The sequence below is a fragment of the Pochonia chlamydosporia genome, chromosome 4 (assembly GCF_001653235.2).
Source record: "Pochonia chlamydosporia 170 chromosome 4, whole genome shotgun sequence".
Taxonomy (NCBI): Eukaryota; Fungi; Ascomycota; class Sordariomycetes; order Hypocreales; family Clavicipitaceae; genus Pochonia; species Pochonia chlamydosporia.
The window spans coordinates 860,030-875,161 of record NC_035793.1 but is presented as its reverse complement, the minus strand read 5'-3'; the positions used below and the strand labels follow the sequence as shown (position 1 = coordinate 875,161).

General features: G+C 50.4%; 4 protein-coding genes across 4 annotated transcripts; 2 read left to right on the top strand and 2 right to left on the bottom strand.

Moving 5' to 3' along the window:
• Nucleotides 1-613: 613 nt before the first annotated feature.
• Nucleotides 614-4,774, top strand: VFPPC_07680 (ABC transporter; the record flags this gene model as incomplete). The annotated part of the gene is made up of 2 exons (XM_018286499.1): nucleotides 614-2,398; nucleotides 2,456-4,774. 2 exons carry the CDS (start codon nucleotides 614-616, stop codon nucleotides 4,772-4,774), a joined length of 4,104 nt encoding a protein of 1,367 aa, XP_018143159.1.
• Nucleotides 4,775-6,410: 1,636 nt separating this feature from the next.
• Nucleotides 6,411-8,132, bottom strand: VFPPC_15980 (C6 zinc finger domain-containing protein; the record flags this gene model as incomplete). The annotated part of the gene is made up of 5 exons (XM_022428990.1): nucleotides 6,411-6,415; nucleotides 6,498-7,240; nucleotides 7,296-7,429; nucleotides 7,479-7,783; nucleotides 7,847-8,132. The coding sequence occupies 5 exons, from the start codon at nucleotides 8,130-8,132 to the stop codon at nucleotides 6,411-6,413; spliced, it is 1,473 nt and encodes a 490-aa protein (XP_022284368.1).
• A 635-nt stretch (nucleotides 8,133-8,767) lies between these two features.
• On the top strand, nucleotides 8,768-9,364 carry VFPPC_07677 (hypothetical protein; the record flags this gene model as incomplete). Its single annotated transcript, XM_018286497.1, has 1 exon — nucleotides 8,768-9,364. The coding sequence occupies one exon, from the start codon at nucleotides 8,768-8,770 to the stop codon at nucleotides 9,362-9,364; it is 597 nt and encodes a 198-aa protein (XP_018143156.1).
• Nucleotides 9,365-10,479: 1,115 nt separating this feature from the next.
• Nucleotides 10,480-12,103, bottom strand: VFPPC_14284 (carbohydrate-binding WSC; the record flags this gene model as incomplete). Its single annotated transcript, XM_018292053.1, has 3 exons — nucleotides 10,480-11,031; nucleotides 11,650-11,915; nucleotides 11,971-12,103. 3 exons carry the CDS (start codon nucleotides 12,101-12,103, stop codon nucleotides 10,480-10,482), a joined length of 951 nt encoding a protein of 316 aa, XP_018143155.1.
• Nucleotides 12,104-15,132: the final 3,029 nt, after the last annotated feature.

The following is a 15,132-nucleotide window of genomic DNA, read 5'->3' as shown; positions in this document are numbered from 1 at the left end:
CCATGGACAACGGACACATTTCGATTGGAAGTTGATGTGCCATTCGGTTCGCACATACCCATGGCTAGTGAGCCGAAGCGGATTTCTAGCTCCGGATGCAACAAGCGCCGGTTAAACGACATGACATGGTGCCACACAGTTGCGGAGATGCTAGCCTACAGTAGCTTAACTCTTTGTCAGATGCTTTTTCGATCACTGTCTGTACAACCCTCATTGTGTTGGTTGGATACGTCGCATGTAGGAAATTCGATAGTTTCTCAGACTGGTGTTCAGAATATTACGTGGTTCATGCCGCGTGATACGGCAATCTGGTACCACAAGGCTCGTACACGCACTATTCTGAAGTTGTCAATCTTTGGAATTCATCCATGGAAACCATGTATTGGTGGTAAGAAAGGGCAGGAGACGGAATCTGTTGGTCGCCAAGATCCAAAAGAGGCGAATCTCCCCGCCTCGAAGAATACACCTCAACGCAATTTATTTGGCCGACCAAGACTACAAATTGTCCTCAATTCAACATCTCAGATAAATCTCTTCCATGTTTAAAAGTCGGAATTACTAACCCGAGCGCACCGAGCCAACCGGCGCTTCGTGTCGTGTCCAAAACGCGGCCATGGCTTCCGCCTGTGACTCTGGTCATGTTACGGATGGCACATTGAATGCAGTTGACCTGGAGAAACCCGATCGACCAAGCTCTGTCGACACTGCATCTTTCTACAAGCAAGACGGCGCGGACGAGAGACGATTTTCCATTTCCGGCGCCGGCAACTTATCCCTCGACGATGTCGCCTCCGTTGACGTCCAGATTCGCGACCTCTCAGTGTCGGTGAATACAGCACCATCATGGCTTGAGCCAACAACATACCAAGACTTATTCGCCGCCAAGTTCAAAACAACACCATGCATCAAGGATCTTTTGAAATCCGTTGCCGCCGATCTCCAGCCTGGAACTCTGACAGCAATCATCGGCGGCAGCGGTTCTGGAAAAACAACACTTCTCAACACTATGGCCGAGCGCATCACCAGTTCACGACTAAAGCAGAGCGGCCTCGTAACGTTCAACCGCCAAACAGGTGTCCACAACATCCGCCACGCCTACGTGATGCAGCAGGACATATTACTGCCAACATTGACGGTACGCGAGACACTTCATTACTCTGCGGCGCTGCGCCTCCCCTCCTCGACATCTGCCGAGGACCGACACCGAGTTGTGGAAGAGGTCATTCGTGAATTGGGCCTCAAGGAATGCGCCAATACAAGGATCGGCAACAGTCAACACCGGGGGTGTTCCGGCGGTGAGAAGCGACGAGTTAGCATCGGCGTGCAATTGCTTGCGAATCCATCTGTTTTGTTCTTAGATGAGCCGACGACAGGACTGGACGCTACAAGCGCGTTTCAACTTGTGCGAACGCTCAAGGCGCTTGCTCAGAAGGGACGAACAGTGATTACCACTATCCATCAACCTCGTTCGGAGATTTGGAACCTATTCGATAACTTGGTTGTGCTGTCCAAGGGTGGTCCTGTATACGCGGGATCCATACCTGACTGTCTTCCTTGGTTCAAGACTCACGGGTTCTCGCTACCTCCGTTCGTCAATCCAGCCGAATATATCATCGACATCACGGCCGTAGACAATCGCACTCCTGAGCTGGAAGCCGAGACGAGCGCCAGAGTGGACAGCCTAAAGAGCGCGTGGGAAGAAGAAAGCGCGAGACGATACCCTCCTCTGTTGGAAATTGTCGACAACAGACATCGGAAGCAAGATAATGTTGCCAAGACTCATGCGAGTTTCACTCGGCAGCTGCGCGTCCTTACCGACCGGACCCTGAAAGTGACATACCGAGATCCATTGGGTATGGCGGCAGCAATAATCGAGGCTGTACTCATGGGTATAGTCACCGGGTACATCTTCTTCGACCTCGGTCGTGATCAGGCAGGCATTCGTTCGAGAGAGGGAGGTCTTTATACCGCCGCCGGTCTGCAGGGATACTTGATTCTTCTGTTTGAGGTGTACCGCATGACGATTGACATTCCGACATTCGATAGAGAATCGTCAGATAACTGTGTTGACGCCCTTCCGTACGTTCTGTCACGACGACTAGCCAGGTTTCCAACGGAAGATCTCCCGGTACCGTTTCTCTTTTCGGTTTTGGTGTATTTCATGGCTGGCTTTGAGCGATCAGTCAGCAAGTTTTTCATCTTCTTTACCATCACGCTTGCCAACCACTATGTGTCTGTTTGCTGTGCAATGACTTGCGTTGTTGCGGTGCGACACTTTGCTGGGGCAAGTTTGATTGCCAACTTGGCTTACACGATTCAGAGTATCGCTTGTGGCATGTTTGTCCAAGTGAATACTATACCCGTGTACGTCCGATGGCTCAAGTGGACAGCCTACAATGTGAGTTTTTCCTTTTCTCAGCTTCGCTCATGTGGTGGCATCGCTGATAAACTACAGTTCTATGCGTTCAGTGCATATGCTGGTAATGAATTCGAGGGCAACTTTTACAATTGTCCCCTCCCGGGAGGTCGATCGAATCCAGGCTGCAATCAATACAGCGGCGACTATGTGATGCGATCGCTCGGCTTTCCCAGCAACTGGGTAGCTCGACCCATCATCATCCTTGCGTCCTTTGTGGTTCTCTTCGTCAGTTTGTCAGTCTTTGGGCTGCACTTCATCAAAGTTGAAATGACTATTGCGCGCGCCCGTTCTTCCGATACAGATTTATCCGCCGGCAAGGAGAAAATGACTGCGCAGTCAATTTCAGAAGTTCGAGCCATCGATCTTGGTCTGGACGGTTTTGCCCTGGGACTCGACAAAAGAAACATGTACGGGAAGAAACTACCCCGGAAGACGATTCTAAACCCCGTCTCAACAACATTCCAAGCCGGTGTTTTGAACGTCATCATGGGTCCCTCAGGCAGTGGTAAGACGTCGCTTCTCAACGCCATGGCTCTAAGGCTGCGCAACTCGGTCGGCACCAAGTATCGACCATCCGGGAAACTAACCTTTAACGGCGCCGTACCCTCCGACTCGGTCATCCGGTCAGTCTGCTCATATGTATGTCAAGACGATGATGCCCTGCTCCCATCGTTGACTGTGCGAGAAACGCTACGCTTTGCGGCTGGTCTTCGACTCCCGTCTTTCATGAGCACAGAGGAGAAATACCGCCGTGCGGAAGACGTACTTATGAAAATGGGATTGAAGGACTGTGCCAACAACTTGATTGGCAGTGACATGATCAAGGGTATATCTGGCGGTGAGAAGCGTCGTGTCTCCATTGCTGTGCAAGTCCTTACAGATCCTCGAATCTTGCTGCTCGATGAGCCGACTTCGGGCTTGGATGCCTTCACTGCGAGTTCCATCATGGAAGTTCTAGAAGGGTTGGCAAACGAGGGCCGAACACTCATTTTGACTATCCACCAGGCCCGATCGGATCTTTTCAAACACTTTGGCAACGTGCTACTCCTTGCGCGAGGAGGATTGCCTGTATATGCCGGCGCCGCAAAGCATATGCTAGGCTATTTCGTTAGACACGGATACGACTGTCCTCAGCACACTAACCCGGCTGACTTTGCGCTTGACATGATCACCATTGATCTACAGCAGGATGATCGTGAAGCAGAGAGCCGCGCCAGAGTACAGAAGTTGATTGAGCATTGGGGCAACGGCGGGCCTGATGAACTTGACAATACCGCAGACCGTCGACTATCAGAAATCCAAGAAGCCGACGAAGTGGGTGAGAAATCATCCGACCCATGCGCTGCAGACACAAATATAGAACAGGAAAAGTACCAAGAGAAAGGCATCCTCGTCGCCGAGCAGAGCAAAGCTTCAACACCACCTCGACGATCGTTCAACAAGGCCAAAGTATCTACGCCAGCAGAACTCGGAGCTCTAGTTCGCAAACGAGCATCCCTATTCACAGCCCTACCCTTACTTCTCCAGCGAGCCATCATCAACACCCGCCGCCAGCCACAGCTCATCATGGCCCGCACAATGCAAGTCGTCGGCCTCGCCGCCGTCTTCACACTCTTCTTCGCCCCCGTCGGCAACGACTACTACGCCATCCAAAACCGCATGGGCTTCGTCCAGCAAATCGGCGCATTCTACTTCGTCGGCATGCTGCAAAACGTCGCCGTGTACCCCAACGAGCGAGACGTGTTCTACCGCGAGGACGACGACGGCGTGTACAGCGTGGAGGCGTTCCTCGCTTCCTACACCCTCATCGAAGTCCCGTTCGAGATCCTCAGTTGTTTGGTATTTGGCGTCCTGGGCGCCTTTGCGGTCGGCCTGCCGAGAACAGTCGCCATGTACTTCGTCTGTGTGTTTGCGTGCTTTGGTGTCGTCTCGTGCGGAGAGAGCCTGGGCATCATGTTCAACACGCTCTTTGGGCATACTGGCTTCGCGGTCAACATTATGGGTATTTTTCTCTCCGTGGCAAATTCTATGGCGGGCGTGCTTTCTATCAATATGCCGGATTTGTTCAAGGCGGTCAATTACCTGTCTCCGATTCGGTACGCGACGCGGTCTTTGGCGCCGTACTCGTTGCGGGATATCAGGTTTACGTGTACGGATGAGCAGCGGTTACCTGATGGGAGTTGTCCCATTGAGACGGGTGAACAGGTGCTGGATTTGTATAATTTCAATGTTGATCCTGTTGTGAATGTTGCGTGTATGGCGGCGTGCATTGTGGCATACAGACTCATTGCGTGGGTGTTGCTCAAGGTTATGAGGGCACGGTGGTCAGACAAAAAGAGACGTGATAAGAAGTAGTCAAGCAAGCGTATTGTGAATATTATTCTAGCTCTGGAAGCATTTTTTTTTTCTTTCACAGAGGTCGTTTCGCTCAGTCGCTGTCTGTGGGATCGATATCATAAACCATAAAGAAGACTGCATACTCACCGCAACCACCATACGCCGAGTCGTCTTGTTTCACAGAAGCAACTTCTGTGAAACCCAGCTTCAAGTAGATACTCCTCGCAGCTCTGTAAGCAAAAACAAATATTGGAAGCCCAATCCTTTCCGCTTCCAAAATGCCAGCCCTCACAAGGGTGGTAGCGATTCCCTGCCCCTGGTGCTCGGGATGCACAGCAAGATAGTCAAGCTCTATTTCTCCAAGATTAGACCCATTTCAAATGCCAAAGCCGCTATCTCACCGACAAACTCACTAAGGTATGGCCTCTCAGCCAGAATTCGCTCCGCAACTCTGTCATTCTTGCTATCCAACGGCTCCAGATCCCTCCTCGGTTCCCACCACGTAGATTCCGCAGCTTCTAGTATCTCTCTTTTACGCCGTGAATCAGTGTCCGGGACTTGAGCGTCCAGCCATTTTGTCGTTGGCTCTGGAAACCGCCATCTTGAATATCCAAGAAGGGAGCCGGTGTGTCTATCCACGAGCTTTTGGTGTCGTGTAGTCTCCCGGTCACTGATCAACCGCCTCTGAAGAATCTTGGCGAGGTTCTCGATAATAAATTCTCTTGACTTGTCCTTGGGCCACAACATCCTCCACATTGGCTCTTCCCAGAAAGCGGTGCCGTTGTTGCGAGCCAAGGCGGGGGCATCATCGACAGTGACGTCCTCTATCGCCCAATTCTCCATATCAATTTAGAGATGAGTACCGAATTAAGGTGCATTGCAGCCTCTACCATATTCAGGGGTGATACAAATTTAAGCCAAGATTACTTCACCCAGCATGGAAATAGGGCAGCTCACTGGGCAGGGTTAGCGGAGAACGTACCATCAAGGCGGAGCAGAGCGGAAGCAGGACCAACAAAAGAACGGCGGTGACCGTTGTAAGACATTCTTCTGCCCATGGTGCTGTCGGCGTGTGTTTTTAGTCTTTAAATATGGGTGTATAGAAACCTCAACATGTACGACGAGGATTCGTTTATAACAGCCAAAGCCGGACCCAATTTAGAAGAGTCCACAAGGCACCCTGCCAAATGCACTGCACTGCAAGTTCTAGACATTATTTGAAACAAGGTAGCTAGAAGCACGGAGAATTTTCTGGACCACTACACCGACTATCACACTTTTTGCAACCTCTTGACCTCAGTACTTCGCTTGAGCTTTAAATCTGTGAATAGCATGGAGAGGTCGAACATTTGGGGCGATGGATGTGCACACGCAGACTTTCCATATGTATGCTTCCGCCGCCGTTTGGGCAAATTATTCGCGATAATATGGGTATTTGAGCCTTGAATATATCTTTCACATAATAAGGGAGTTGCTAAGAGAGAGCTCGTCGTTGTTGCAATATCATTTATACATAAATGTCAGGGTTAGAGTGCAAATTGCACGTCGTAGAACACACAAACATCAAACATTGAACAACGTCAAGGATGGCACTCACAGTTACACCGCCAGAGTAAATCATCAGTCATACCATCTATTTAGAGCACAGCAAACCTCAAGCTTCTGCTAAGTTAAATTACAAAAATGTAGCTCCTGTCAAACACTTCATCCCAACACCGACTATAACAAACCTCCGACTGACTCCAAATCTTCTCCAGCACATTAATCGCCACCAAAGTCGACGACGTCCCCAACACCGAACTCGCAGCCCGCAAGTGCCTCCTAATAAACTCCTTTGAACCTTCATCGCCCTGTGGTACTCCCATTCCAGCAATGACAATCGGCCACACCGCCAGCTTGCCGTAGCCGCTACCCTCACCATCCAGACGCATCATCTGCGTAAGATAGTACATCAGCACGGCATGATATGCCCTTTGCATTCCATCTTGGGGCAATTCGTCAATTTTCAAACGACTTAAATCGTCAGTTTCCAAAGGACTTAATACATCAGCGCCCTCTGCTTCTGTACGCCGATGGCCATTCAGCAGAGCTCCGAGACAGTACACCGCAGCAGCGCACTGATACGACGAGGCAAGGTACAACCATCCTGACAGCATGTTTACCCGGCTACTCCCCTCCGACGGCGAACAACCAGATTGTGTGCCAAAAGTTTCGTGTACCCAGTCTTCGGGACAGAACGCGTTGATTTGATCGAGGATATTCATCGCCGTGTTTCGACGTATCTCTTCTGTGACATCCATCTCGTTCAGTAAAGCACGTTGATAGTTGACGAGGATGATGTATTGAAACAGCTCCGGCGGACAGGGACATGATGTTCGCATTCCGTTATGGTATAGCTCCGGTATCAGTTGTGTGAGTCGAAGGTGTGCTTCCGCCTTTTCAAGCGTCATGGACGGACTAGTCGTTCGTCCCATGACGTCCGCCCTAAATAGGACACGGTTAATATACAAAGTGGGCATTTGGTGTGGTAAAGACTCACAGTATGTAGTACAGAACGACCTGCTTAAAGTTGTTGGTCGACAAGGCAAAGCTCGACATGCCACCTCGCAGATCTATAAGCGTACTCGCGCCATCCAAGTGTGGTCTCCAATCGAACGTAAGAGCCTGTTGCACCTACAAAGTACTCAGCAAGATAAGTCAAAAGTTCAAGGATAAAACTCACATCTGCAAGAAACAACAGCAGAACCGCCCACAACGTATCATCATCCTTCGCCAACTCCCCAGCACTAATCTGCCGACTTACAGCTCGAATCGCATTACTCCTACACCCACGCAACCGATACGAAAGCTGCACCCGATACGCATCATCCTGACTCTGCAGTATCCTATGCCCCAATACAATGCAAGTCAGACTACTAAGCGCCGCCTCAGGTATATCCCGCGCAAACTCCAACGGGATATAATGCTGGTCCTCTGGCCCCCAGGCGTCAGCAGCGCAAACAGCATCAGGCGCAATACACGAATTATCTATATGCCAAAGTGGTCAGCGCCCCATCCCATGCTTGTAACTCAAACGGGTAAAAGTCTTACAGTAAGTAACCACCTCAAACGGTCTGCACGAGTCTATCCAAGCTCGGCCCAACATCCCCGGCACACGACATGGAACCAGCTGCTCCTGACGGTGGCGTCGCCCACAGCTCTTAACCTGCCCGTCTGGAATCCAAACCAGCGGCTTCTTATCGTACCCGGGGCATTCTACTCCCCTTGCTTTGCACTTGTTGCAGGACGGTTGTTCGAAATCGCACACTAGACGCTTCGCTTTGCAGCCCCAGCAGGATCTTCCGCTGGGAACTTTGCGCGCTCTGACTTTATTCATTGTCGGTATATCCTGAATAATACATATGTCGTCTTTGATGTCAAGATTTTGCGAGAATAGGCAATTTAAGTTGGAAAATCTTGTCCGCTCATGATACCGTCGACTTTTGTTCGCACAGCCACTGCCGTTGTCGTGTGCGGCCTCACAACCTTATTTTTGCTCAGGCGTAAGGCTCGTGTTGAATACGTCAGACACATTGGGTTCGGGACACCACGAATAATCACTGGCTAAGCCTGAATCAGGAGTGAAATTTGGCCAAGACTTCTCTTGGTGTTACACACTGACAGGGCTGGCGGCACATCGATTCGAATTCTCCACATCAAACTCAGCCACTGCTTCGATTTTTCCCTTTTGGGAAGCAAACTCGCGCGCCACCATCTGCCGTTGTCTCGCAGCATCGCAGCCTTGTCATAAAGATGCCCGATAAAATCAAACCACGGACGGGAACTCGTCATTTCTAGAAAAAAAAAAGGGCAGATCTAGAATCTAGATTACGAACCCAAGGCAGATTTCATTTCTCCCCCAAGAAAAAATCCAGCAATTCAACATGTTTAAAACACCAACTTCACCCAACACCTACACCACCTCATAGCCATCACGACAAAACAAGCACAACACCACACATCACACTCACAATGCCGATACCATTCCTCGAAGAAAACCCGGACCCCGTCCACATCCTCAACATATCAACCCACATGGACAAGACCCTCAAAGCCCTCACCGAAAAGACCCCCCAAAGCACAAAAGCCATACTCTACACAATCAGCCAAGATACCCTCCTCGAAAACATGCAGGTCCGCTACGGCCCAAACCACCACGTCTACGGACAACACGCCCAGGCAGGCCCTCCCATCGGCCGCGTCCACTTCCACTTCATCTCGTCCAAGATGGAGCTCAACGTCCACGGCCGAGACTTTGTCATGAAGCGCAGGAGTCCCATTGGGGGCCACTACTTCACGTATCCCGGAGTAAACGAAATGCAATGGAAGAGCACTTCGCTTGTGGGCAGTGGTCTCAAACTGGTCGACAGTCACGGTCGCGTGATTGCGTGTACGAAGAAGTCAATGATGGGACACGTCATGGGAAGCGGACCCAGTGCAATTCATATTTTTGACAGGATAGACGATGGGTTTTTGATGGATCTGATTGTTGTGACGGGCCTGGCTGCCATTGAGTACAGGAGACAGTCGGATGAAGCGTGGAGTTGGATGAAGGAAGCTACTGGTTGAGCTTAGGTGTGATTCCGTGTGATTCCGTGTGAATGCTGCTTGGCATTGAACCTCCTGGAAGAGACTGTATATACTATTTGCGATGTGTCATTTCTTTTTGTTTCACCAAGAATAGAATAGGACGTGTTTACTCACACCGGCATATTTGAGTTTGAGCACAGCCGGGCATCTTTAGTCAGGCCCATTTCATAAGTAGCACTTAATACAGGCCGAGACCTCATGAAAGTCGTCAAATAGCGCAAGGCAGTTTCATCAACTCTGCACTGCAACCGAGACCACTCGACATCTTTTCCTGAATATTAACATGAGAAAGGGCTTGCGCCAGTCGCCAAACGGTGTGGCGAGACACGGCGGGTCGACGTTCAAACACACACATCATTTTGTAGAGCATGAGCAACAAATCATCCCGAAAAAATGTCCAATTGCTTTGCTATTCCAGTTTCCTTGATACAATGCGCTGCCAGTTCCCATAAACCAAATATAAGATAATATACCCTGGCGTGTCCGCCCTAGACTTCATAAAGAGCCGTTACGCTGTATCCGTGTCATAACGTGATGTTGTATGTACAAACCAGTACTGCTACCAGCAGTATTTCCATATCTCACTTGGAGGCGCTCCCAAGAACTGTGGCCTGTCCATCTCTTCCCGACAGAGGGTAGGCTGAGTTGCCATCAACCAAGATGGTAGCCCAAAACTGGAGGCCCAAAAATGGACTGCCGCAGTTCCCATCCCATCAATATTCAGCATCCTCCACTGGCCCCCGCCTTAAAACAAAACTTTGTGCGAAAACGTCGGTACCCATGCAGTCGTTGGTCCCTTCATCAATTTCGCCGTTGACCACCCGAAACGGTGATCTTCATTTGATGCCGTAAATATTCGCCTTAAAAAGTGCTAACGCCATCCTGGTATCTTGGAAAATATGCCTATGTGCAAATGTCCTCCTCGCGTGAGAAAAAGGGCAAGCCGTTTTGTGTTTATGAGAATCGAAGTTGTTTCATGTGCTTCGTCACATTCTGTGTCGTCTATAGTGTCCAAGAAAATTGTGAAGAAAAAAAGGAAAATCCCTTCTCGGGAAAGATGCAGCATGTTGGAAACCCAATCTTGAAACCAAGTTTTAGCTTCCACTCGAATGCTCGGGATCAGGATTCGTGGCCCGCAGGACTTTGGGCTGCTGAATGCGTCTCGAGTAGTCGTGGTCGTCGCGAAGCGTGTTGACGCTCTCGCGGCTGCCGCTTCGAGCATACAGACTTTGTTGGAAAGGGTCCATCCGAGGGTCGATTTGCAAAGTGCTGCTCCTATTGCCGGTACTACCTGGGGAGCCGGGAGCACGCGACATTTCTGGACGACCAGAGCCCATCATTCCCGACGAGCTACCTCGAATGCTCGGGTCGTCTCGGTAATCGTTTTCTTGTCGTTGCTTCTTTCGTCGGAAATAGAAGAACATGATGAGACCGGCCAAAACCAAAACACCGCCGACAATACCAACGACGATTCCGACAATGGCTCCGGTCTTCAATCCACTGTCTTGAACTGAGACACTCTGATTATCGCCGGATGCATGCCCTCCGGCCCCGGTTTCTGTGGGTACAATCGTGACCGTCCTGACCGTTCCGTCAGCAGTAACTGTAGCGATAGTCGAAGCAGGCTTCGACGTAGTTTCGGTCGGCTGGGATTGGGTCAGTATCAACGATTGCGTCGTGGAAGTTATTGGCGCACTCGATGTCTAGGGGATAGGAAGTTAGGGATAGAGATATATTGGGTAGGGAGAGAGGAGGGGTGTGTGCGTCAGTGGCATACGGTTTGAATTGGGGAGGGGGTTTGGAGGTCGAGCCCTACAGTGGAAGATGTGCTGCTACTACTGCTACTACTGCTCGTGGTCATGGGAAGAGAGCTTGAAGTAGAGGTAGATGGATTGTCCTGCCCCGTCTCAGTCATCCACTCCGTCAACTCGGTCTGGAAGCCAAAAGGCATGTGCACATTGCCTCGCCAAAAACGCAAGATGCAGTAAAGGGAAAGTTGCAAAGACACGAAGGGGACCAGACCAACGCTTCGTCATTGGGTCCAAAAAGGAAAAGGCAAAAAAGGGAGAAGGGGATGATGTTTGCAAACAGGCCGCTTGCCATGAACAGACCGGCAGAACCGAACATGACATTACAGTGGAAAAGGTTGAAATGCAGGATTATAGGATGGTACCGAGAAGTTCAGAATAGTAAAAGTAAAAGGAGCCCGCAGTAAAAGGAAAACGCAAACGTGCAAGGCAATGAGACGATACTGGGAAACTTACCTCTGTGGTAGAACTGGCATCCGGTCCTTTGGTACCTGAAGGCAATGCAGCATTGAGATTCAGATAGGCAAACAAGCCTTGGCCGCCACACTTCTCGTCCGGGTAGCCGGGACAGTTCAGGCTGCACTTAGAGGTGCTGACCTGGGCTGACTTTGCAGGCGTGTAGTTTGAACACCAGCAATTGTTGGATTGTGTGATGGCATAGGCGTAGCCTTGTGGCGTGCAAAAATCATGGCAAAGGCCATTCGTCTGGAACATACTGACATCTGCGAGAGTCAGCATTACGTGGCAGGACTAGTCATCCCATGAGATAAAACTCACTTCTGTTCATAGAGGCGGTGTTAAATGTGGCACAAATATCGACATCGACTGCATCAGCGAGGCCAACCCAAGAGGCAGCCACGAGAAACAGGCTGCCAATGCCTTGGGCACCCGCTAAGCTGAGAGATGACATTGTGATGCAATCCTGCTAATTGAAGCGGTTTTGAGACCTGAAGTATGGAGGTCAGCTTGTTACGCAAATAGGAGGCACATTGCCACCAAAGGTTCCGTGCTGCACAACGTTCGAGATGGAACAATGACCACTCACTTTCGGAGAATACACAAATTTCGCGAAAGGGGACAAAAAATGTGATGGCAAGATCACCGCATAATACGCCAAACGATGGGGTTCTGTTCAGCAAATCGTGGCCATAACAAGACCAGGAGCAACACTGAAATATCCACGGGATGCTGGCTTGTCTTTTTTCCTCAAAGATCGGAATAAAAGTCCGAACGGCACCAGTAACAGTTGCGTTCAACGTTGATCTTTCAGTGTTTGTCCAACCCACGGCAACAACAAGGTGTGTAATTCGACAAGTATTAGTGGCTTCAAAAGATGGTGCACTTTGAAGTCACAAGCCGGTAGATTGACCGATTTGCTCAGTAGACTAAAGATGCCAGGCGTATTTGTTTTGGTCCGGGGGGGTTAAATGCGTTTCGAAGCGAGTGAGGCAGGGAAATGGTTGCAAAACAAAGCTCGTGAAAGTGTGTCGGAGGTTTTTGGGGTGGACAAGAAGAGCGAGTGGAGGTCGAGGCAGCGAGAAGCAAGACAACGAGCAGGAGCAAAGCAGCAACAACCCAAAAGCAATCTAAGCTCGGAACGCGTGCTAAAAGGGTCCGACTGTCACGACGACGAAGGTATTCGAAAATGTATTAGGTCGGGACCGAGGTCATGTGCGTGTGGACAATTGTCGTTCTTGGACTTGGACGGAAGCGTGCGGTTTGTAACCAGAACGACGACGGATGTGTGTATGAGTGTGTGTGCGAGTGTGCGAGTGTGTGTGTGTGCTCAGATCAGTTGTCCGGTCGCGGTTGATGGCAGGAATGCTAGATGTCGCAAACAGGCCGGGGGGTGGTTGACAATCAGTGCAGAGGGAAATTACAATCCAAGTCCCGAGCCAGCCAGATGCAATTGGAAGCAAAAAAATGCAACCTGATGATAAAGAGGGGAAGAGGTTTGAAAAAGCGAACGAGAGAGGATAATGGCAAGAGGAGATGCAAGTGCTGTTCGGAAGTGCAAGTGCAAAGTGGAGAGGGACAGCCAGGCAGACAGGCATTGAGGCAAACAGAACCTGGTCAAAGACCAGCCAGCACCGAGATCACAGATTGATGGCAGTTCCTTCCTTCTTTTTGGCACCGGAAGACAGCACAGGTCAATCAAGCTGGCAATGAGGGGGTGTGGGCTGGCCGAACTGGGGGGCGTGTGGAGCAGTCCCAGCACAGTTGAGCGTTGGAGCTCAGCTCCTGGAGCAACTAGCTGCGAGCTACCAGACGTGTACGGAGCTGTGATGGAGCCCAACAGGCGGCAACGGGAGCCGAATAGCAAGAACGATGCTCTGTTGTGGGTGTGCGGCCAAAGCGATAGCGCCGCGAGTGGGGCGTGTTCCTAGAGTGCACAAACCTCAGGTACCAGACGGACAAGACTCGAAAAGCCCAATAAACTCCATCTGTCTGATACCAGACTCGGCATGTCCAGTCGTCTGGTCGCTCAAAGAGTCAAAGAAAACGGTCAACAGCTACGGCACCTGCAGCCAAAGCCAGCAGAAGCCAGCAGAAGTCATCAGCAGCCAAGTCCTCACCGACGTGACAATCGTTTCACCAGCAGTCGATGTATCGACGGACCGCCAGTATACCCAGATAACACTGAACCATGCCATGTTTGTGCATCCACCGAGCGGGGACTAGACACGGACTTGACCAGGAGCCGGGCCAAGGAAACTAAAGTAATCAACCAGACAGACGGACTTCAAGCGCTGATTGCGCCCCAGCATTCTCCCAACACGACACAGCGTGGTGGTTTGGGTGGATATCCATGCCATGTCATGCCATGCCACAACCAGATTTGCATTGATGTGGTTGCGTGGACTCGTCGTCGTCACCTGGCAAAACAAAGACGCTGGCTGAGCTGTGAAGTTGACGAAAATACGTTGAGTTGGAATATAAATACTGCTGTCCTTTATGTTTTGATCATTCTTTACTGTCTCCGCTGTTAGACGGAAAACACGGCCATGTCAAGATGTGAAAGACTGCCGAATGCCGTCTGGACGGGGTCAAATCCCAGCCCGTGCCAAGATGCAACAAACACATACATATCTTAATGGAGCCCGAGAATACGATGCTTCGTACAAAATTCCCCGGGGTCTACGGAGGATGCACTCAATTATAATCATCAAATATATCAAATCGAAAACATCAATCATCAGACGAAACTCGTCCGCATAAACGACAACTAAATCCTAAACAGACAAACTGTCCACCTGCATCGAAGTGCACGGAGTATTCCGCATACTCGATCATTGCACGTTTCTCCAGCTTGCTTTCCCGGAGTACTACGCTGTGAGTATTATGTTGGTGACAACTTGGGCCGTGCTGGTTGAGACACGTCGTCACACCGACCAGGTAGAGACAGCAGGCTAGAATTTACCAGCCTTGAGAAACAGAACCAAGTGTCAGACAAAAGGCTGAATTGCTTCACAAATTCCCTTGGCAGGGTCCAGGCTGGTTTCCTTGGGTCCCGAAGAAAAGGAGTCGGCGAAGTAACAATGGAACCAAAGATCCCAAAGTCACTCGGCCACTCACCAATCCATTCTGGTGATGCTGATTCGCGTTCAGTGCGGCAGGCTTTTGTGCTTCGCGATGAAAAGACGCCCTACTTTATTTATCCCTTGTCTCAACCATTTATTTTGGCAAGTCTTTGAGGGATTCTCTCCTGTAATTCGAGCCTGTCCCTTTGCATACTTGCACAGCCCGGTTGTCACAAACACCACGCACCAAATGGCCACAGCACATCCTCAAAGCCGTTCCTCAACCACTCCCAGGCGGATCCGAAAAGTAGCATGGGATGGGTTGATGTGGTGCGGCGCTAACACCGCGAACCAAACTTGGAAAACCTTGTGCAAGCAACTTGACCGACCGATGGACAAGTGGTTGAGCCAGCGAAGC